The 23199-nt window shown below is 40.5% G+C and overlaps 1 protein-coding gene across 2 annotated transcripts in view; it reads left to right on the plus strand.

Moving 5' to 3' along the window:
• Positions 1 to 33: 33 nt before the first annotated feature.
• Positions 34 to 23199, plus strand: part of adam12a (ADAM metallopeptidase domain 12a) — an 82810-nt gene continuing 59644 nt past the window's right edge. For both annotated transcript variants that reach the window (XM_084937457.1, XM_084937458.1), the window contains exons 1-3: positions 34 to 556; positions 15882 to 16003; positions 20696 to 20769. In XM_084937457.1, the coding sequence (XP_084793583.1) occupies positions 451 to 556; positions 15882 to 16003; positions 20696 to 20769 (302 nt within the window). In that variant the 5' untranslated portion in view covers positions 34 to 450. The remainder of the gene's footprint in view (positions 557 to 15881; positions 16004 to 20695; positions 20770 to 23199) is intronic.

Genomic DNA, 23199 nt, shown 5'->3' on the forward strand with positions numbered 1-23199 from the left:
TGCGTCTAACTTGACAGCCTGGTTGCCATTTGTGTGCCCTGGCGGTGGCTTTAGGACCTCGCGGAGCGCATCATTGAAGCACATGGTCGCTACTCATAAGACAACACTCCTCGCCAGTAATTGCTGTGGAATTGATGTCATTCCAGTGGGGCGACTGAGAGACAGCAGCGGCTCGTGCCTTTGTCAATATTTTCATCGCTCTCCACAGTTTTTACTTACGCGCGAGCGGCTTCGCACTTGGACATCTTTGAATGGGGACGAAGTGAGTGGACTCGAATCAGCTGTCTTTGGGATTTCCTAAAGCACCGGTCATATACTTGATCATATTTCAGGAAGTCGTTTTATTTGTGGGGAGGCTCTTGCACATCAGCTGTTGTTGGACTGGAAGTGTATGATGGTTGCGCTGCAGTGAAAGACAGTTGGCTAGTCCCCCCTCCACGCTTCAGCATCATGAACCCCGAGAGCTGGAGTGTGAAGTTTGTTATTTTGACAGCACTTCAGGCTTTAACTGTCACTTTGTCGGTGTGTGACAGGATGCTCTTAAAATCTGTCAAAGGTAAGAAGGGGAAAGAAGGGGTCTTGCCATATGTTGCCAGGTAGGGTATACTGAAAGTCCGTGCGTAAAAGTAGCAGATTATTTTCCTGTGTTTTCTTTTAAATTACCGTGTTCATGTTACATTTAAACGCGAAGAAAAAGCTTTATTTTTTTCTCAGTTTAAATGACCCTGTAGCATTAGTCTATGTGCACTGTGTTTCTTGTGTATATGTGTTTTCCGATTCATTCTGTTCTTCATTCGTGTCTCCCTTTTGGCAGCGTGGGATACATCATGTTTTATATATGCAGCTGTTAGTTGCTACATCAGACCTACAGATATGTAACACATGCTGGGGTGCAGGGATACATCTTCAAGTACAAAAACTTGCTTAATTCATGGTTCACACTCATTCTCTCCATGTGTGAGCAGCAGAACATGATTTTTTATTTTTTGTTCCAAGTCCACCCACTGTGTACCTCAAAAAAGAGGAGCTGCTGTATAATTGATGGTGCTGAAAGTCTCTTTAGTAATCAGTTGTAACACTTTTGGCGTTTTGCTGGTGCTTTTAAAAGCATACTTCAAGGCACTTTAAGCATACTTCACTTTTTCAATTCCAGGGTTTCTCTAGTGTTAAATTTAAAAATAAAAGCCCATAGTTGATTTGAAGTTAATCAAGTGAGAAGCTTTTATGAAGCCTGAATTATGTGTATGGGTTCCCAGCAGCAGCATGACAAAGGGTCTGCACTGAGGAGATGTTCAAATGTGAAGTCAGGTTGTTTTTATATACTAGTATGTGTTTGTTTGTTTATCTGGCATTGTGACTGCAAGCCTTTGGGCTCGTGTCATCTGAGTCACCAGCATTCTACGCCCTAGGTGAGATTCAACAAGGATGCCACACACAATAAAATTGCAACTGTGGTGAGTCAAGGAGCTGCATTTCAGTAACTTCTAAACACACTGACAGTCACGACACTCGCTGTGTGAATCCTGGGAATTAATTACCAGGAAGGGCAAATGTGTGAAACTGGGATTGAAGTATAAGGAAGTTGTTCATTTATTCATCAACAGTTCATCATCGTCAGAGGTTAGCCTTGATGTGCATTTCCCGCGGGGCCGGGCTCATCGAAAACCATCATTGTCAGTTGATCGGTCTGTGAGAGTCTGAGACTGTCTGTATCGGCAGAATATTACCAGCTTTTAAGTAATTTGGGCTGATGGGGAAAATTGATGGAGGGTATTCTTCGTTACGACCCACAAAAAAGTTTGCAGCAAAGATTTTGATGGTTCCTTTAATCATTAAGACATTTCTGACCAGACAAAACAGGCAAAACAAAGATGGTATATTTCACTTTCTAAACTTGAGAGGGGTTCTTTTTCTTCATGATTTCTTGGACAAGTTGTGCAAAAAATAATTTTTGTGATCAATGAAAGTATTTAGTTGGAGCCTTACTTAATGCAAAGCATAATTAGTGAGGATAATTACTGCTCATTTTCATGTGGCTCTACTTCGTCTCTGGACTGTGGGTTTCATCCAAATCTAAGGCAGCTGAAGGAGCGACTCAGTGCAATGTTGTGTTAGCGTACATATTTAATGACACCCTTCCTTCAACTTTCATGTCGATTTTTCTCCCTGTCTGTCTTATGCATGTTCCTGTCCTGGCTGGGCATCGTTTGTGAATGATTTCCTCCCATTGGTTGACACATTTTAGTGTCAGTGAGTATTTACGAGCCAGATGTACTGCTTCGGCCAACATGACTGCCTCTGCCTTGAGCGCTGCATGCAGCTTGCGTGCTGCACCCTCTGACAAACGAAAGCTGAGCTGTGAATATATTTTTGGACTGTAGTAAAAAATTCCTTTAGCAAACAGTGTCCTCCCCTAGAGAGACATTATCACCGTGATGTGACCCATCTCAGGTCTAAGGCATTTAGTATCTTCTCAGTACGAATGGATTCAGTTCTTCCAGATGAGTTGTTCAGGATATTTAAGACCCAGGAGACGGGTAAGAAGAACTGGCTGATCTGTAGTTGTGCATCAAGACAGATTGATCAACCAGTCGTCGTTCCGCAGTGGGGATATTTGTATATAAGAGGGAAAATATCTGGACTGTGCTCATGTGGCCTGACCCTACATGTGTTACATTAATTTCTTCAAATCTGCCGTGGACTTGTTTGACCTCTCCAGCAAACGTTTAAAACACGAGCTGAAACCTGATCCTGGCTCTGGACTTTCTCGTTTGGCTTTCACACCCAGACAGGTCAGAGTTTGACTCAGCATGTCATTCCCAGAGTCTATCTTCCCTTGTTTGGTCAGAGGTCAGTTGGCTGTGATATGTCTTGCCAGTGTCAAATCTGTCCGTGGTAATTCAAGTTCCACCCCATCAGTATTTCACCCCAAAGACATCACGTTATTATATAGATTACTCTATAAAAAAAGAAAGAAATCATACTAGAAATTATCTTACAGAGGGATTACAGAAGCATCAATCCTAATGAAGACTTCTAGTAAAGAAGGCCCACAGCGGCTGCTCTTCTTCCATGTCCTGAGGAAGAATAACCTGGGAGCTGCTGCTGGACTCCTAGCACTCCTAGCGCTCATACTGCCTGGGTGTTTGGGCCACAACTGAGAACAGGATGGCTGCGCAGAGGGTAATTAACACTGCCCTAAAAAATCATCGGCCTCCCTCTGCCACCCCTGAAGGGCATCGGCAGATCCTCCTGTCTCAGAAAAAACAGGGCCATTACAGGTGACCCCTTGCACCCCGCCCACCACCTGTTTGACCCCTTGCCCTCTGGTCAGATCCCACACCTACAGACTCGGAAACACTATCCCCCACACACCGCCTCTGCCCACTTACCTCACCAATCTGAGCCGTGGTCTGAGTAACCCACATCACTCAGGCCACTCACATACGGACTCTTTTCAGACTAAGTACACTGCACTACTTCGAAGCACTTTGTTCTCCATTGTGTAACTTTGTCTTGATTGTATGTATTTCTCCTGTTAGTTATTCCTGCTGTCTTACTATTTGTGTTTTATACCTGCGCAGTTGGCTAGGAGCATTCATAATGTTGTTGTACATGTACAATGACAATAAAGGCATGATGCATGGCCGTAAAACAGTCAACAGACTATAGCTCATCATGCCTTGTGGCACCTATGCTCAATGTTAGCCAATTTGACTACATTCAATTTACAGCTTGGCCTTTATTTTTAACACAGCTATGCATTTATAAAGTCTGAAGACTGCATCTAATGCTAATTCTCTTCCTACCCTCATCACTCACTTTATTAGTCAGGGTTGGACTCCCACTTTGGCTTTAGAACTGCCCTAATTCTTGATGGCATATATTCAACAAGGTGCTGCAAACATTTCTAAGATTTTGTTCCATATTTACATGATAACAGCACACAGTTGCTTCACATTTGTTGGCTACATATCCTGTTCCACCAAATCCCAAAGGTGCTCTATTGGATTAAGATCTGGTGACTGTGGAAGCCTTTTGAGTGCAGAGAGCTCATTGTCATGTTCAAGAAACAGTTTGAAAGGGTTTGAGGTTTGTGACGTGGCATCTTGTCCTGTTGAAAGCAGCCACCAGAAGATGGGTATTCTGTGATTATAAAGGCATGGTCAGCAGCGATACTCAGGTAGGCTGTGGTGCTTAAATAAAGCTGATTTGGTACTAAGGTTCCCAAAATGTTTCAAGAAAATATCCCTCAAACCATTACATCACCACAACCAGCCTAACTGTTAATAGAAGGCAGGATGGATCCATCCTTTAATGTTGTCATGGCAAACTCTGACCCTACCATCTAAATATGGGAGCAAAAATCTAGACTCATCAGAACCTGGTGGTAATGTGTTTCAAGTGTTCTTAAGTTGAGTTTTGGTGTGGTCTTCTGCTGCTGTAGTCCATCAGCTTTTGGACTTTGATGATTTATGCTTTGAGAGAGGGTCTTCTGCATATCCTGATTGTAAAAGGGGGTCATTTGAGTTCCTGTTGCCTTCCAATTCCTTTCTGTCACCAGTCTGGCCATTACCTTCTGACCTGTGGCATCAACAAAGCGGTTTCACCCAGAGAACTGCTGCTCTCTGGTTATTTTCATTTTTTCAGACTGTTCACTGCAAACCCTGGAGATGCTGAGTGTACGTGCATCTGCTAGAGTTAATACTGGTTTTAGGTAAATGGTGATACCAGTAATTAACTTGGCTGTATCAAGCATTAATGCACTGAGCATTTCAGAAATGAACATACCACACTCAAACATGCAGGAAACATGCACATCTGAGTAGCAGTCACTGTCTTCCTTTAAGGTTTGAAAAACAGAATTTTTTTTCCTTATCTAGCCACCTGCCAGATTTTGCATGCCCTGTTCCCGTCACAAAAGGAAGCAAGCTGCAATATGTTTCTTAATGGGCGCACATGTTAACAGGAGCTCGACAGGTCACCTCCTACCTTGGCCAGTTTCTGACAAATTGGAGTGAAATTCTCCTGTTGCCGCTTGCTTTGTCTGTTCGAGTTCTGGTTCATAGGTGGAGCTGTGATGTATTTTTAAGTGAAGCAGCACGAGCCGCACATCAAAAACTGAAGACAGTTTGAAGCACAACCTTGACCAGTCCAGGCTTGTTAAAAGTTTGGGTTGGTTGTTTTTGGTTTTCATATAAAAAAGAAAATAGTAGCACCTTTTTTAAAATTGTAATTTGATACACCTTCAATTGTTTCTGTGTGACAAAACCTCAAAAGCTGTACAAATTACACTGATACGACAAATAATTATGTGAATCCTTACATTTGTATTTGGGAATGTCAAAAATTACTAACTTGAGTGCACAAGAGTGAGTATGATTTAGTAATGACTTTTTCCCTCCATGAAACCTCCCAAGAAAAAACGAATGTTTTGCAGTTTTGCCATAATGAATTAGTTACATGAACAGAATTGATGTATATTTAAATCGGAGTTGCATTATTTTCTGTTGACGCGCTAATTGATTAATCAAATAACCATGCCAGAGCCATTTCGGCTTCGTCAAACACTTAAATGTCAGTCCCTGCTGTTGTAATCCTTGAGCTGTGTGACTTGTTAGGCGGCTTTGATTGTGCGCCAGGCATGTGTTTCCCATGGCAGAAAGTAGTGATGGGATTTCCGGCTCTTTTTAGAGATCCGGCTCTTTCGGCCCCGAACCGGCTCTTCGGGTTGTTTTGTTGCTTTAATTAATTTATTATTAACAATAATATAAAATTATGCACAAAAGGAATTACTAACGTAAAAAAAAAGTGGTTTTATTTATATATGTTTATATATAAATATATGCGGTGGCCCCTAGAGACAAAACACGTACAAACTCCAAAACACATTTCTAGCATGAACTGAACTTCCAAAGTAGAGCTACTAGATCACTTAAATTACACAATTGAAAGCATGTGTGTATTGTTTGTGTATTTATACACAGGCACTCATATATATTCAAATAATTAAAAAAAAAAAGTTCATTTACCTGTTACCACCACCAGTGTTGGGAAGGTTACTTTTAAAATGTATTCCATTACAGAATACAGAATACATGCCCTAAAATGTATTCTGTAACGTATTCCGTTACGTTACTCAATGAGAGTAACGTATTCTGAATACTTTGGATTACTTAACATATTATCATGCATTTTACAACTACGTGAATGTACTATTGCTGTGTGATTTATTACTATTACTGAAGGTCCGCGGCTCCGAACCGTAGTAAAGGGACCTCTGACTAATACGGTTCCGTGTGGGGCCGAAAACTAGCTTTACTTTGTTGTGTGGGTCAACTTTGCTTGCGAGAGACAGAGAGAGGCGTTGAAAGGCTGCTCCAATGGAACTTATTGTTTCGGAGGAAAACACCAACACAGTGTACAGTCGAGTTTTAATAGCTTACTTACAGCTGGGCTCTTCGGGCACTCTTCTTGGCTGCAGTGGTTATTATTATATTTACATGCTTCCAGCTCCCGTTTTTGCTCGAGGACAACTCGTACTTTTCGACTCTCCTTTTTCTCCCTCCTCGCGCTCACAGACACATAACGTGTATGGCGGTCCATTCTCCCTGCAGCACGGACTACACTGCCCATGAAGCTACATTCTGCATTCTGCCTATTAGCTTAGCACAACAACAACAAAAAGGCGCTCTCTCACCGAGGAAACACGCAGAGCGAGAGCGTCACCCTGTAACCATGGCAACCGTAACGCTGCCGCCTGGAACAACAGAACATAGCTGTCAAACAAAACCCAAACAGTCCTGACCCGCGACAATATGAAACAGGAAAGTACCGCCGTGTAATCCATTTATTTCAACAAAGTAACTGTATTCTAAATACCACCTTTTTAAACGGTACCTGTAACGGAATACAGTTACTCATATTTTGTATTTTAAATACGTAACGGCGGTACATGTATTCCGTTACTCCCCAACACTGACTACCACACACCAAATCCGGTCGTTGGTACTTGCTGGCTTGTGTAGCCACTAGGTAACAAAAGCTCAACACTGCGCCCTAGCATCCTGGAGCGCTTCTGTTGTCTTTTGTACGTGTTTTGAGTTTTTATGTGCTTCTGAGTGTTTACGTGCTTCGGAGTTTGTACGTGTTTTTACGTGTTTTGGAGTTTGTACGTGCTTCAGGGTTTGTACGTGCTTCAGAGTTCGTACGTGATTTGAATTTTGTATGTGCTTTGTCTCTAGGGGCCACCGTAAATATACTTTTATTTATTCACTCCACATAAAATGTAATAAATAAATCATATAATACAAAAATCAACTATTCACATTTCAACTTTTAACTATTTAAATTTTCAGCTTTTTCCTTTTACAAATTTAAAGTGAAACAACACAAAACACTGCAAACCACAACACAATTAAATATAAATTAAAATATGAAAACAAAAAGAAGATGCATATTCTCTGTCATATGGGCCCGCATGAATAAACTTTATGAATCTTTTATCATCTGCAACCGAAAATAGTTGTGGATAATTACTATACCTTTCTAATGTGACGTTGTTGTCCCTGGCTCTCTTTCTCTCTCTCTTCCTCTGGCTCTGTTCCTGTGCTACTGAGTGTAACTACCACCCCTCTGCCCAGGTAAAGCACAAGGCTCGCGTGCAGAGTGAAGCGGAAAAAAAGTGCGAGAGAGAGGCTGAGAGAAAGAAAAAAAAAAAAAAAACACGTGACGGCTCGCGATAAGGAGCCGGCTCGCGTCGTTCACGTCAAAGAGCCGGCTCTAAGAGCCATTTCGTTCGCGAACGACCCATCACTAGCAGAAAGGTCTTCTAGGGAGTTGTAAATGAAATCTATCACAGGAACCACATTAACAAGCTTTCACGCAGCTCCGCTTTAAAAGCTACCTGACTCTAGGGCTGCCACGATTAGTCGACTAGTCACCATTACGTCGACTATCAAAATCGTCGACGACTGATTTAATAGTCGACGCGTCGTTTGAAGCTTTGTAAGATCACAAAAGACGCAGGAATAAGTAGTAGGATTTAAGAGTGTAATAACGGACTGAAACAGAAGATGGCAGCACTGCATGTACAAGGATGCCAGCTGCCGTTAAACCCCGAAGAAGAAGAAGAAGTAGCTGTGTCCCAGAATTCATAGCGCAGCCCAGCTCAGTTTCCAACAATGGCGGCAGCTAGTTAGTTTTAATATTACTCTTATTATTCTTTCTGGGTCACAAAATAAACGTTTAACATATTTTCAGGCGAGAATGTAGCTGTGTAAACCTCAAATATCTGCTCAGTTTATCAAGACACCACATATTTTCAAAAGCGCTCCGACGTTTTCGGAGACGTCTGTTACCCACTAGCTCGATAGCTAGCCGGGGGCAAGGCTCACTAGAGCCCGTGAGAACACCGGACTCCCGGCAAATCGTTTTCAAACCCACCGCCATCTTTCACTACTCAGGTTAAACATGATATATAAGTCACTTAGATAACTTAAAAATGTTATTTTTTGGCTTTTTTTTCAGTATTTTATTTGTTCCTGAGTAAATCGGTTTGGCTGAGATTAAAGTTACAGTTTTTACACAGCTGAATAAACATCAAGCAGACAACTGATTATCAGAAATGTGAGATGCTCGAGAATATACTCCAGTGTCCTGTTATATTTTAGATAGCAAGGAGCAGACGGCTGAGTTTATTAAACTCCACTGAAACAATCTGCAAATTTGATTTAAATTTAATAAACTATCATCTTGTCTTTATTTTTAGTTAGCACATAACTTAAACACTTAAAGCTGTAAGCTAATGATAGTTATGTAAGAGCAGATGCTGCTGGTGCAATAAGCTGTACGTTTTACGTCCAATGGATGCATGATCTGATTAGTCGACTAATCGCAAAAATAATCGGTGACTAGTCGACTATCAAAATAATCGTTTGTGGCAGCCCTACCTGACTCTGACCTTCGATGCTGAAGCAAAGTGTCCAAACCAGGCAGCAAGCACAATCCATGCAGCAGGGAGGGACTGGGAGGGAGGAAGGGTAACATTGTCACCCAGCCGGAGGTGTAACAGCACTGGTTTCTCAGACAGAGTTAACCTCCTGCTGAGCCAAGGGGAAATTTTTGCTGCAGGACCATCTATTTCCCATAGAGTAATTATGTGCTGACATCAGGGTAGTGTGACAGTAAATGAGTTGAGTATATGAGAGAGAGAGCATACAAAAGAGCTATTTACCGGTAGAGGGAGCTTAGTGTTAAATGATTTGGTTATGACCCTAAATATACACCCCAAAAAATGTATCCTCCATTAATGACAAGCATTAACAGCCTACGTTGCTGTGGCTCTTGACACATTGCTACCTAATTAGATTTAATTCAAGGAGGCCCTGTTTTCCAGTATGTGTAGATTCCTGTTACCATGATGTCACATACAGGTTTCTATGCTCCCTAATGCAACCCTTTGGGTGTTGACATAATGACCCCCCAACTGAGTGAAGTGTTTACCGTGGAGCCGAGCCAATATTACCAGCCACTTTTCACCTTTGCTGAACAGTCTTTATGAATTCAGAGCTGTGGCTCCACTAACAAATTACAGGTAACAAGCAGAAGATTTGTCGATAAAGTGGTGAGCGCGATATTAAGGCCTGTTTTTGAAATGTGACACTTTCTTGGCTTTCTCTTTTTGATGTGGATCCAAGTACCAATTACTTTTAGCATTTATATCTGCTTCTTAGTGTAAAAACAAAACAAAGAAAAAGCCTGACAATAGTGACAGTCCTTAGTTTCAAGAGCTCAAAGTGGGGTGCTTGTTCAGCTGATAGGGATATTCCTTCTACAACGAAAATGAGAGAACCTAAAAAAAGAAGCCAGTCTTGATTTTTGTTTTTGGAACGATTTAGAGAATAGAAAAATTGTGAATTAATTCTGAATATGCTTTGATTTTACTCAGCTGGCTAACCACAACAAGCAGTCTGATCTCATCTTGGACTGTTGGAATCTGAGATGGGCATTTTTTGTTCTTGACACGCATAAAAGAAACCTAGAAAAAAGTCAGTAATACCGCGATCATAATTCACCCTGGACCTAGAGAAGATCTTCAAGGACTCAAAGAGATAAGGAACACGATCAAAGTTCAGTGCTTTTGCATGTCAAGGTCATTTACGAAAAAGTGTCTACTTGATTGATCTTCCTTTCGATGTATTGTTCATCATTCTGTTCCCATTCTCTTTGAATTAGCATAAATTGCCCACTCTGATTGGGGATAAATTGAGTTCGTGATATGCCTGTCAATCACCCATTAATAAATGAACAATAGCCATAGACCTAGACATTAACCAGTTTTTTTCTTCTTCTTTCTTGCCCCATGGCCTGATGTCAGAACCAATTTTGGGCTTAGAAACTTTTCTGGATCGTGTCCCCAATCCAGTCAGAGCTCTGATTAAAGACAGTAAGCATCTGCGGACACATGCTCTTGATGCAGAAAAAAAGTGTTCTTTTTATTTGATTTGCTTTATCAAGAACACATTTCCATATGGATCCAAGGACATGACATTTTCATGCTTTTTTCCCCCTCATGTTGTGTCATAGTTCCACATGCAGAAGGTCGACTGAACTCATTACTCTGTTCTAATTAATTAATTCCACATGCTCCTATTTCACGTCCATTTTCTTGGTTTTCATTGTAGCCTTAGTTAAGTCACCTATACGGCAGTTTAAAAGTAATCCATTGCAAGTATTCAAGCATTTAAATACACCCTTTATTGTATTACTTTGTACTACTACTGTTATAATAATAGTCAAGCAAAATTTTATTGCAGTAGCTGTTCAAGATGGGGCTAATGTTTCATTACTTTACATGACATTAGACATTTTAGTTGATTCTGCTGTTGACTTTGCCTCTGGGGGCATCGGCCAGTGTTTCAGGGGTCCAGGGTAGCCAAGAGATATGTGTAAATCTGTTCCAAGACTTCCTGTTCCATGTGTCAAGTCATTGCATTGTTTATTTTCACACTGTAAATAAAGACACATTTAAGCTGAACTGTCAGATAAAAGCAGGACTTTCGATCTGCATGCAACCAAACACGTTTAAATGTTTTTGGTCCCTACTCGTGAGATTACATACCGAAACCAGGAAGTTACCAGTGCTAAAAAATGCTATCTCTACAGATTTTGGATCTTTCTCTGGTGGACAAAAGTAGAAAAGTAGAAGCCTTAATGATTTTTAAGTTATGTCACGATTAACAGCAGCCTAGAGCTACAGGTTATGCTACCTATAAAAAGTCTATCAACTCTATAAATCTTTTTTGTGTGTGTATGCCAGTTTTGGCAGAGCAGATAAGCTTCAGGGCAATAATTGGTTACAAATTGCAGAACATTTTTGAATTTTAATGTTCTACTGTTCCAATATGCCCCTCTGAACAGCTTCCACAGCAGGACCAGCGATACCAGTAATGCTTAATGTTTAATGCAATATATAGGCAAAATGATGGATACTGTATACCATAGAGGTTGCATAAACGTAGGGTGTTGTTACATTGTCAGAGAGAGCCATGTTTTTGTAATGAGTAATATTACCACTTTGCAATCCTAGTGAATATGGTTTCCAGATTTAGACTGAGATTGTTTTCTTCCTGCTGTTCCTTATCTTTATTGTGTAGAAATACAAAACTTATCATTGATACAAGTAGAATCTATATTGGTACATAAATGCTTATTCACTATGCACTGATTTATGGCATTCAGTGTTGCCTAAACTGTAGTGGTGTGAAGGACAAGGAGCTCAGATTGTACTTGACACTATGGTGCTTGAGTTCATGTTGCTTGGTTCACACCACTATAAACTTGTCTAAAACAGTTGTGGATGCATGTGTCCTCTTCACTTGTTTTTGTACCGTTGATGGGATTTTGCTTGTCAAAGAGTCTCCTTGAGGCTGTCAAAGGCGTTGTTTTTCCCATTTCAAATCTTAACATTTTCAAGATCGGAGAGAATTGCTGTCAAAGTCACTTTGGAGTGTGTCCTTGTGGGCTTTTGTTGTGCCAGTCATCAGGCTAAGAATGGCTGTCATTTGGATTGCTCTTGATTGATGTATCCACATATGTGAAGCCTGTATCCCATCTCAGTGAGGACCTGCATGCATGTGAGGGGCACGGCCTCATCAAGTACGCAGATAAAAAGAACAGCATGCCATTTGTGTTGGAAAAACCACAATTGTTATGAATACATTATTATATGGTTGTCTGTCAAAGAGAGAGTTGTGGTTCCAAACAACTGGGCTCTGGGTTATAATAAAGAGGAATAATTGTGTTGATTTGTTTTAGTGTGATGGATAGAAGGAAAAAGGGAAGAGCTGGAGTTGTGACAGGCTGGTAAGAATATGTCTGAGATCTGCTAAGAACTGAGGAAGGTCATCTGTTCCCTGCGGCCAGCAGCTCAAAGGCTGTGGAAAAGCATTCTTTTAGGAGCACTGACAATGCCAAGAAATGCTTCACTGTGAAACAGCATCAGGAAAAAAGGACATTTAGACTCTTTAATGTCTAGGATAAAACTGGTTTTGTGGCTGTTCTTTCAGAGATGCATAAATGAAGCCAAAATGTTAAAAAGTGCAAATTTTACAACCAGACTTTTGCCCAGTTTTAGCACCAGTGCTTCTGTTGCTCTAGATCAATAAATCAGTGCTTTCTGCTCAAGGGCCCCTAAGATTATCAATGCAGCAGGAAAACAAACAACGATCTTTCTTAGATTTCTAGAACCCTGGAGGGCGCATTGCTCTACAGTTGGAAATTGAAAGGTATTAAATATAGGATGGATGGATTGCTTTGAAATTTTGTAAAGATATTTTTTTTGTCTCTAGAGGAGGAATTTTTTTGACTTGACTACCAAAAGGTTTAACTTTAAACTTGAAATATCTCTATCTTTTAGATGGATTGCCACAAGATACCCTACAGGCTTGCTTTACACTTTTCTTTCTGCACCATAATGAAACTGAATCTGCAGTTTTGAGTACAGTATCTTTTGTCATCGGATCAACTGTGCATGATATAAAGTTTGCATGTGCTCCCCAGGTACTCTGGCCTCCTCTCAAGAGGGTTTATTGATAGAATAGTCAGCAATCCTTGACCGAAGTCTTGTTAAAAACTTTTTAAAACAACCTCTGTGCTTTGAGGGTCGGGAACTAGAGTCAAATTTATCCCAGATTCAAATCTTTGGTGCACTTGAGCCACAAATCGCTCAGTTTATTCTTAGAGTGAATATTGTGCACCTTCAATCAACCAGTCAAACACAGCAATGCTCTGTAAAATAATAAAACACTGACTACACATGCTCAGTATGTAATAGATTTTTGGTTATTTTTCTTAAGAATGCTGCTAGGGAAAGCCAGAATTATTGCTTTATTCAGTCACGGATCTGTATCACGTTTCCGTCACCCGCAGGCAAATACACACACACGCAGTCATATTTCTCAGTACACAGGCACACCTCTCACCTAGCACTGACTTTATTGAGGCAATATAAGTGGTACAAGCTCTCATTGTGTACACTGGAACATAAAGGAAGGTGAACATGGCCAAAACTCTGCTTTATTAAGACCCCTGTTTACACTCTCTGTTATTGAGTATATAAATAAGGCATTGGGATCTGGTGCCACTTTTACCGCTCCCTTAATGCTTCTGGTGGCTCTTATAACATTCCAGCTAACAAAAGTCACTTGCACATTGCATACACTGCAGTCCTGTAATGCTTCAGTTTTACCTAATGTCTTTCTCAAGCATGTGGAAAAGAAATGAGCCTGCAGACTATTTCCACTAATATAATGCCATTCATAAAAGCAGGAATTAAACCTCAAAGAACACCACATTTGCAAAAGGGTTATTCACTTGTGGACTTTGAAGTCAAGGAACCCAACGCTGTATGGTTGTGAACCTCGTCTCCAAAGATGATGAGGCTCATGCCTCAATATAAATCATAAATCGGCTAACCACAATGTGAACCTGACCTTTCTCTGTCAAAGCTTTCCAGTTTTCCCCCTTGTCTCTTGTGTTTATTTGTCCATACCTTCCTTAGAGGTTGTCATCTGTTCCCTTGCTCAGCATGTCCACCTCCCCCAGACAGTGTGGTTTTCTGGGACTAATTAGAGTAGGAGTGCTTCTCTTGTTGTTCTGTGTATTATGCCGTTCCGTCCTTGCCCAAGCCTGCTTCTCATCATCAGGATGAAGTTGCATAGAAACTGCTGAGCAGGTCACCTCTGGCTCTCTGCTATCAGCTGGAATGGGTCTGTGATGTACTCCAGAGTGGTGGTATCCTCAGAGGGTAACCAGAACAAAGCTCAGCTGGGGTGTGTTGTGCCTGACCTGGCTTACTAATGCTGGATAATAGGCAGACTCAGCAATTTAGATGGGTGAGTCATGTGTAGAGAGACAGCAGGGGACAGAAACCTCAAAAGAAGCGCCTTGAATCTGCTGGAAATAATAATCAAGGATGAGTATATTCCCTTGAGTTTGCTTTATGTTTATGTGTGCTTAGAATGTTATTCAAAATTAAGATGGAGTAAAGTTTCAAGTTCAAAATATTATGCACAGACCGACCACACGCATAACTTTCCACAAACGCACTGACATCAAAGTCAAACTAAATCTGTCTCTCTGCTGTTTGGAAGTGCTCAATGGAGTATCACTGGGCGAAAACAGAAAGCAAGCAAACAATTGATTTAGTATGTTTGCTCTGAAACAAATGGTTCTTATAACCCTTGCTGTTTTAGTAAGAGACCCAAGCTGAAAAATAACTTCCCCAATGCGGGGAGCTGATTACTGCAGGAACCCTGTTAGCAGTGTCCTCCAGAGGCTCACTATTGCATTCTGGCTCAGTATGTGCTCATAATGTACTATTTAGAAAAGCTGCAGCTTCTGTCTTGCTTAAAGGTAGTAGACTTGCTTGGGTAGTGGTTGTTTTCCCGCCGTTTCCTGTCAGCTCACTTTGGGGACGTGAGTATTGGATTTGGAGACGAATATATTCTTAAATGACTGGCAATACAGCAGAGCCCCAAGTGTTGTAGCCATTCGGAGGCTCAGTTAACACCCTGTCAGAACAGTGAGCGAGGAGATAAAAGCGTGCTGGGAACAATGCCCCAAAGCTACGTCTAATCCCTGCGCTGCATTCTGGACACTGGCCCTGTGTTAGGAGTTATCGCAGCAGCAGCAGCAAGTCAAGCCGTCTTCGCTCAAAACTCTCCATTAGTCAAGAACTACGGAGATTTATGCAGCTCGAGTGTGAGAGTGGGTGGTTACGGTTTTGCCACAAGTTAACAGTTTTCATCGCTTGATGTCTGAGAGTGCCATTTAGTGTTGTTGTATTTATGTCTTTATGGCAGAGGAGAGGGGCTCCATTCTACTGATGGTCTATAAAAAGAAGACAAACATATGTTTGGGAACAGCTTAGATATAATGGAAATAGTATTTTGTCAGCATAGATAATTGTTAGCTATGAAAAACAAATACATTCAGGGAGCATTAATTGCACGCTGTGGTGCAGAAAAGCCATCACATATACAAACGCTGTGATTCTGTTGAAGTGACACTTTATATTACAAGGCAGCTCTACTGTCAGGTTGTGCTCTGACTGATGCTATTAATGAACACCAGGCTCAGGATTTAATAGCGAGGAGGAATTCGCTGTCAGTATTGTTTGAAGAAAATCAGTTTTGAAAATGTTCCTCTTGTTTGTGAACACAGAACAGAATGTGGACATTGTCTTTCTTTCTTTCTTTCTTTCTTTCTTTCTTCCTTTCCTTCTTTTTTTTTTTTGCAGATACTGAGAGAATTTAGAATAAAGAACACTTTGAAGTTTTCTCTGCATTCTCACTCGGTTTTTATATTTTCTTTTATAGGAAATCCTCTGAGCACTGTTGTTCCACACAGACCGACAGCAAGGCAGAAACACTATGGGACTACAGTACCTCTTCAGCTTGTTGGAAAAGACTGGAAACCAATCAGCCAGCTCAAATCCCAGGTGGACAATAGTAGCCGTTTATGTTTTTACATTTTTTATTTTACTGTTCGTCTAATTTTCAGCATCATCGTACAGTGAATCAATTGTCTTTGCATATTAGTATTACTGTGTCACCTGTGACCTAGGTGTGTTTTTATATATGGTGTTGTGTAAGCCTTAAGCCACATCTCATTTCTTTATATTTTGCTTGGAAAATGGGAAATGATATACAGGGCAAAAACAAGAGTTTGTGCAATTTTAACAACCTTGAAAGTCAATATGTGGTATTACCACCTTTATCCTTCAACACAGCCCGAACTCTCTTAGGTAAGAAGTCTTCAGAAATAGTTCTCCAGGCTTCTTGAAGGAAATTCAAAGCTTTTCTTTGGATGTTTGCTTGCTTCCCTGTCAAGATGATCTACCACTGCTTCAATGCATTGTGGTCCAGGCTCTGAGGAAGCTAATCCATGACTGATAGCGATTTTTTTTTTTTTAAATATTCAGGTATGCTTTTACTGCATTGGCAGTATGTTTGGGATCATTGTCATGCTGAAAAATTACGTTTCCAAGTGGATCAAAATTGAGTGGCACCTGAAATGCAACCAAAAACTATGACTGAGCCTCCACTGTCAACATGTTGTGAACATATTGAGAATATTTGAACCACCTGATTCAAATGATGTTCAGTCCACTTCTTGTTTAATTTGGCATACCTCAATCGTTTGTTTTCCATTTTCTGTCTTTAAGAATGGTTTTTTGACAGGCACTCCTCCAAAGGGTCAGAGAGTTTTTTTAGGTCTCCAACTTCTTATTTTGTCCTGTACATTGTGGCTGATGGCTCACCTTGTTGGTGTACAAATCATATTTTTGCCTATTAAACTGTTATTCTTTTTTTTCTTTTTTCTTTTAATAAATTCAATGTGCCTAAAGGTGAACATTTTTCTTTTACTAAATTTTCTGTTATGTGTAGGTGCAACACTGGTTTATCCCTTGATTTGCATGCCTTTTTTACACTTGAATAATTCATAGGTTAGGGTTAAGTGCCTTAAAAAGCAAAAGTACATTCCTTTTAAATGGTGAGGTGAGGAACTGGTCTGAAAATGAATACAAAAATCAGCCAATGTTCAAAGTCTCAGGATCAACTGACACCTATCAAAAAGCAAAAGTGCAACTCGACTCCTAGTACACTAAAGTTATATTTGGAAGGCAAAATGATGGGGTCATTGGGGTCAGTTTAACACAGCTTTTCCATATATCCCAATATATTTTTGCATGCTTCCATTATTTTTTTTACCATACAAAAACTAAACGATTTTACAAAAATCAACGACTACAAGCGTCAAAATTATTAGTCTCTGTGATGTTATTTGTGCCTCCATTTTTTGCTGGGTAACAGTCTGCAGTCCTTTTGTCCTGTTGTAGTTTTCAGCAAGTCTCGAACATGCCTCCTGAGCAATCCAAGCCCATTCTTCTTTGTCCTACGCTCAAGCTCCTCCAGATTGGATGGTGTTCTTGGATGGACCTTGGTCTTCAGTTCACCCTGCAGATTTTCAGTGACATTTAAGTCAGGGCTTCGTGTAGGCTATTTTTATCATTTTAAAAGACAAAGTGATAATCCAGACTCAGTTTTGCTGCAGATTGCTTACAGTTTTAGTCCATATTCTTCATGATTCCTTCCACCTTGAAGACATTCCCAGTTCCAGATGCACTGTAGCATCCTCACAGTATAATACTTCTACCACCATGTTTCACTTTGGGGACTATTCTTCTAGTTGTACTCCTCTTCTCCAAACATAATCAGCATTTCTATGGCCAAAGAGCTCTAGTTTCGTCTCATCTGACCAAAGAACATGCTTCAAATATGCATATTTTTTTCTTCAGAATGTCCTTAGCATACTTCAGTCTGGCTTGAAAGGATCTCTTCTGCAGAAGTGGTGTTGTGTTTTTCCTCGGTCTGCAAGCTCACAGTCTATTCCTGTGCAGTGTTCTTGTGATTGTCTACTTTGAGACTAAGACTCCTGAAGTCATTCACTAGTGTCTTGGCAGTTGTTCTGGGGTCTTTAGTCACATATCTCACTATTTTTCTTTCCAGAGTCATTGAAATCTTTCACTGCCAACCTCTTACTACCTCTGCCAGGCTTGTGGCTTTCTTTCAATTTCTTGATCATACTTTTCACTCCAGTTCTTGACACTTGAAAACACTGTGATAACTTAGTATATTCATCTTCTGCTTTGTGAGCGTCAACAATTCCTTTTACGAAGTCTAAACTGATTTCTTTTGGTTTTGGCATGCTCACTTAAGTGACAGCTCCAAACCCTGGTTTGAGTTTTTATACCGTGTGTAAAGTGGAAGATAACGCTCATTTGTAACTTGTTGTTACAAGGTTTGAGCATTCCAAAGTTAAAGCACATCATTGCACAGCAGTTGTTTCTGTTAACGCTCAATAAAAAAAAATCTGTATTTCAGGTGGCCAGTAATATTGAACCTAGTATTTTTCGTGTTATTGTATGCTGATTGCAATGATTCTTTCTGTAGTAAACTGATATGTGTAGAAATGCTATGTTGAATACTTATCTGGAGCTATGATGCATGCTCTGCATGTGCTGCAGAATATTATTAACAGTATCATATCAAATTCAAATTGATTCAAATTGATATCAAATTGATCTGGAAACTAAATTAGCACAGGTATCTTTTCTGCAGTAATCTATGTTCAGAGGTAAGTTCACTAGTACCCATGCTACAGTATTGCTTAGTATTGTTTAGCAGGTTTGTGTTGTTGGGAAACTAGTATACTTAATCAGATTGAGAAAAGTAAAAACTTGGGGTGGCCAGAGTTGTTTATATAGTAAAATGAGTTATTTTAGCCTTAAACAGATTTTTGTAGATATAAATGAGATGGTATTGTAACGACGTAAAACTGATAGTATTTTCTTTTTAAGTATAAGTGTATGGAACGTCATTTCAGCCTGTTGCTAGGTGACTGCAAGGCAACACGGCTGACCTAATAATATCTGATATAGATAAGAACCTTCGGTGGCCTAAGACCTATCTGTGTGCTAGGTTTGATTGTTCTAATCCTGGGGGCTAGTAAGATGACATAGCCTGTCAGTGCATGGCCCAGGGCCTGGCTGCTGGATCTCCAACCAAGTCTCTGCAAAACTGACTATGAAACACAACTGAATATGATATTCTTTTTATTTTTTTTTGGGTAGCCTAACTATCTTGACAGTTTTTTTTTTCATCTCCTATTAATGTAATCTGACAAGTAACATTGCTTGTGTATTTAACAGATAGTCTCAGTGTAGGAGTCATTTAAATTCAATGCAATCTGAACTGAATTAAAAAAACAAACAAACAAAAAAAAAACAGATCACTTACTAACAGATCAGGAACAGCAGTCAGGTAAAATATATTTAAATGAATTGGATCACATACAGTCAGCATAATCATAATCATTTCTTTATGTTAATATTTCAAGCACAGACAGCTGTTCGAATTCAGCATCTGAGAATGGAAGAAAGCACTAAATGACCCGCTGGAACATCGATGAAGTGTTTGAAATGTGGGCTCCTTGGCTCAGTTTGTTGATATAATCCCAGACTATACAAACAAAGTATGTGGCTGCAGGCAGACATAAAAGCACAAAGCTGAGCTAAGCTTCCAGGTTGTGTTATTAACTGAATTCATTTGTGCATTATTTTGTTTTGTCTTAACCAAACGATCAAGGTGCCACAATATTTCTTAATGAACACTCACCATGAAGGTGAAATCAAGTGCAACTGCCTAGTAACAAATCCAAATATCCTCTGCATCATCTGTAATTCATCTGAAGACAATGATGGTTGTACCCATTATATAGTGTAAGCCTAACCATGTGTTTGGAAAAATGTGTTTGCAGAAAATAGCATAAGGTTTAGTCCCACAGACAATATTACTGCCTGAAACCTTAAGTGTTCTGCTTCCACATCCTCTTATGATCCACTAGACATTCTTCTTCATGGGGGGTGATGGATGACTTAACCCAGAGCAGTGCTCTTTGCTGCAGTTGACCCAGATTGAGCTGCATGTGTCAAATGTGTTTGTGTGTGCTTTTTGTTGCCCTGGCAATTTGGAAAATGTGAGGCAGAGGAGGATTTCTCTTTTTTTGTGCTTGTGTGTCTGAGTGAGGGTATCGCACTAAAAGAGAGAGGTTGTGTGTGTGTGTGTGCGCATGTGTGGGGCGGAGGGCAGACAGGAAGGCACGTTTGTTGCTCAGCGTGACTGACAGAAGTGATATATATGACCCTTCATCTGACTCTAACAGAGACGCACAGTGTTGTAACTCATTGGGTGTGAACACTCATGGGTTTCTGCAGGATTAATGTCAAATGCAATAGAAGCATAACGCTAATCCTCTCAGCTCTTGTTCTAAGATACAAAGTAGCTTCGTAAGGATTTCCGACTCCTCTGATCAATTGAAAACAGTCGTCTTGCATCCTTTCTCACAGTGTTGGGTGGTTCAGTCAAAGTTTCTTTCTGATTGGAGTAAAGTTTCCAGTGTTTTGTTTTGGGTTTTTTTCATTATACTGCCACACAGCTATTTTCTAACTAATGCTGCGGCATTCGAACAGCAACAAGTGTCACAACAAGTCTTCCCTCAATCAAAAATCTGTGTGTGAGAGTCCAGAATTAATTTTTCCTATCTCCTCTCCTGCTTGTTGTCTCTTCAGAGCCACCCAGCATCACTGAAGCTCCTGATTGAAGTGGAAAGTGAACAGCTGCTCCTGGCTCTAGAGAAAAATGAGTAAGTGTCCCTCTTTTCATACATGCCTTTAGCTTACAACTGCGTGGTTTCTGGAGTACAAATAGGTGACATATGCGGTGCCCAGGGGCTACAACTGGGGATCTATCCAAAGAACGAGAGGGAGGAAGTGTCTCTTTGCGCTGTGGTGTGGGCATGCCAGGGCTCTCTGTGCTCGAGTCTTTTTGTGTGCTGAAACAAAGACTTGAAAGATAGAAATTCCTGGAAGCATCAGCCAGACTGATGAAAACCGACGTCTTCTTCCTTCTTCTCCCTCTATCTTTTCATTTGATCTATTGGCATAAGACGGGGGAGAAGGAGGCTTTGTTTGAACACAGCAGACACCCAGCGCTCTGTGTATTAAGATACTGTCAACATGATGTCAGTTAAGGGACTGGCGAGGAGGAGTAACATCATTTGAAAGAGATGAGGTCATTGGCGGAGATAGATTTTGACAGAGATGTAGCTGTGGAAGTGTTAGGAGGAATATTTGTCATCTTTGCATTTTTACAGAAGGACTCATTCAATGTGGCCTCAGACAGTCGGAGTTGAGCGTACTGCTGAGAAGGATGGGGCGTGATTGATGGAGCAATATGTTTTCCATCCAGCCTGCTGCCACACATGAGCAACCAGGAACAAGCAGAGCTGTCTGTGTGATGGAGAGAAAGCGGGCGAGGGAAGCAGAGAGAGAGTGTGAAAGGGTTTTTATACCATCGTTAGCCATGAATCTCACTTGTTTTCCAGACTTAATATATGTAAATTCCACCTGCAAACTGCGGGACAAAGCTTTCAACACTAGCCACAGCAATTTTTATGGCTTGCCTGCGCTGAAAATATTTTTTTATTGGAAATCACACTCGTTTTTTTTTTCCTGTTGAATATTCATGCTTTGCACAGGTGGGGATTTTGCAAAGCTGTCTTTCAGATTGTCAGATTTTCCTCAGCTATATTTCATTTTAAAATGGAAACAAAGCTTTTCCCACAACCAGCAGCAGTGGAAACACCTTACGTTCTCATACATCGCCCATCTGATTTTCATTCGGCATGACTGCCATCATTGTCCTGTAGCTTGAAATGTAAAGTCCTGTGTTAGTTTCAAAGCCATAGCCAAGAGGAACAAACAGAGATGATGGAGAGGTGCAATCTAGATCTTTCTAATGAGCTTGAGCATGATGGAACGACTTTAGTCAAACAAACCTCCGTGCTTTCCAAATACCAATCTGTCACAATGTACGGTCAACGCTTGCAGCAAGTCTCGAGAAAAAGGTTTAATTACTATCAATGAGTGTTCTGTCGCAAGTCAAAATAATACTTCATCAAAAAAATAGCTACTTAATGCTATATATGTTTGACAAGACAAAACACACACAAAGGACATGAGTTGAAAGAGACGTGTTGATAAGTGTGTTGGCTTTGGTCGGTGTCGACAGCGAGAACAGAACCTGCTGTGCTGACTTTTAGTGAAGGTTCTTGTCTGAGGTTGCTGGCAGACTGGCTCTGTCGCTGATGAAACCCAGTTGTTCAAACACAGCTGACATCTGTAGAGGTAGGAAAAAAATGTTCCAGGATGAAGAGATTTGAATTAAGCACCCAGATTTCTTTATTTATTTTTGGGGTTTCTTTTCTTTTTCAGAAATCTGTTAATAAATATTGCTGGCTACAAAACATGATTGAGGTTTCACTGCACGGTTGAATGTGATCAGTTCAGCCGTAATGATAAGTGAACGTGATCTGTGTGACAGAGTAGCGGCTGCTGCCTTTTTCACAAAGTTCATCAAATGCATTTTCTTTCACATTTTTTAAATACATGTTGCAAAACTTAAGTCAAAAAAACACATTTTTGCAGCTATTGTCGGGTTGTTTTTCACTTAAAGATTAAGAAAATATAACGTATATCTTCATCCTTGTTTTTAAGGTGTTAGCCCAGGAAACCAAACCTTTTGACACAACTGAGCCAACGGTAAGGTAACAACTCTGGTGTATAGTTAAAAAATGCAGCTGTAACTGGCACCTTGTCATTTTCAATTACTGTATTAGTTTCAGTCAATATTTAAGAGGATCTCTGGTGTTTCTGTGATGGTGAGTTGCGTAGTGTCTGTGGCACTGATGACATTTGGAAAGCCTGCAACATGATGAAAACTCTTCGTGATTCTTGAAATGTGTTGTGCGCGGCGGTACGGAAAATGCTTTGGTGTCTGCTCTTTGGCATTAAGGGCTGCGGAAGCACGAGACACCGACTTCAGATATTCCTACAACATCCCCGGACACACTCACAAAGCAGCCTGTTGTCAGGATGGAAAGGGCGCTTGCCGCCTGGAGCAAAATGTCAACGTGTGTCAATGTGTGAACTTGCACTTTTAACTGCAGTTCAAAAACTTGCTGCCCGACCGCACTGTTGAACTAAAATATGTAAAGTAAAAAAGAAATGAAAGC

The sequence above is a fragment of the Perissodus microlepis genome, chromosome 8 (genome assembly GCF_051167445.1).
Source record: "Perissodus microlepis isolate ML-2025 ecotype Zambia chromosome 8, ASM5116744v1, whole genome shotgun sequence".
NCBI lineage: Eukaryota > Metazoa > Chordata > Actinopteri > Cichliformes > Cichlidae > Perissodus > Perissodus microlepis.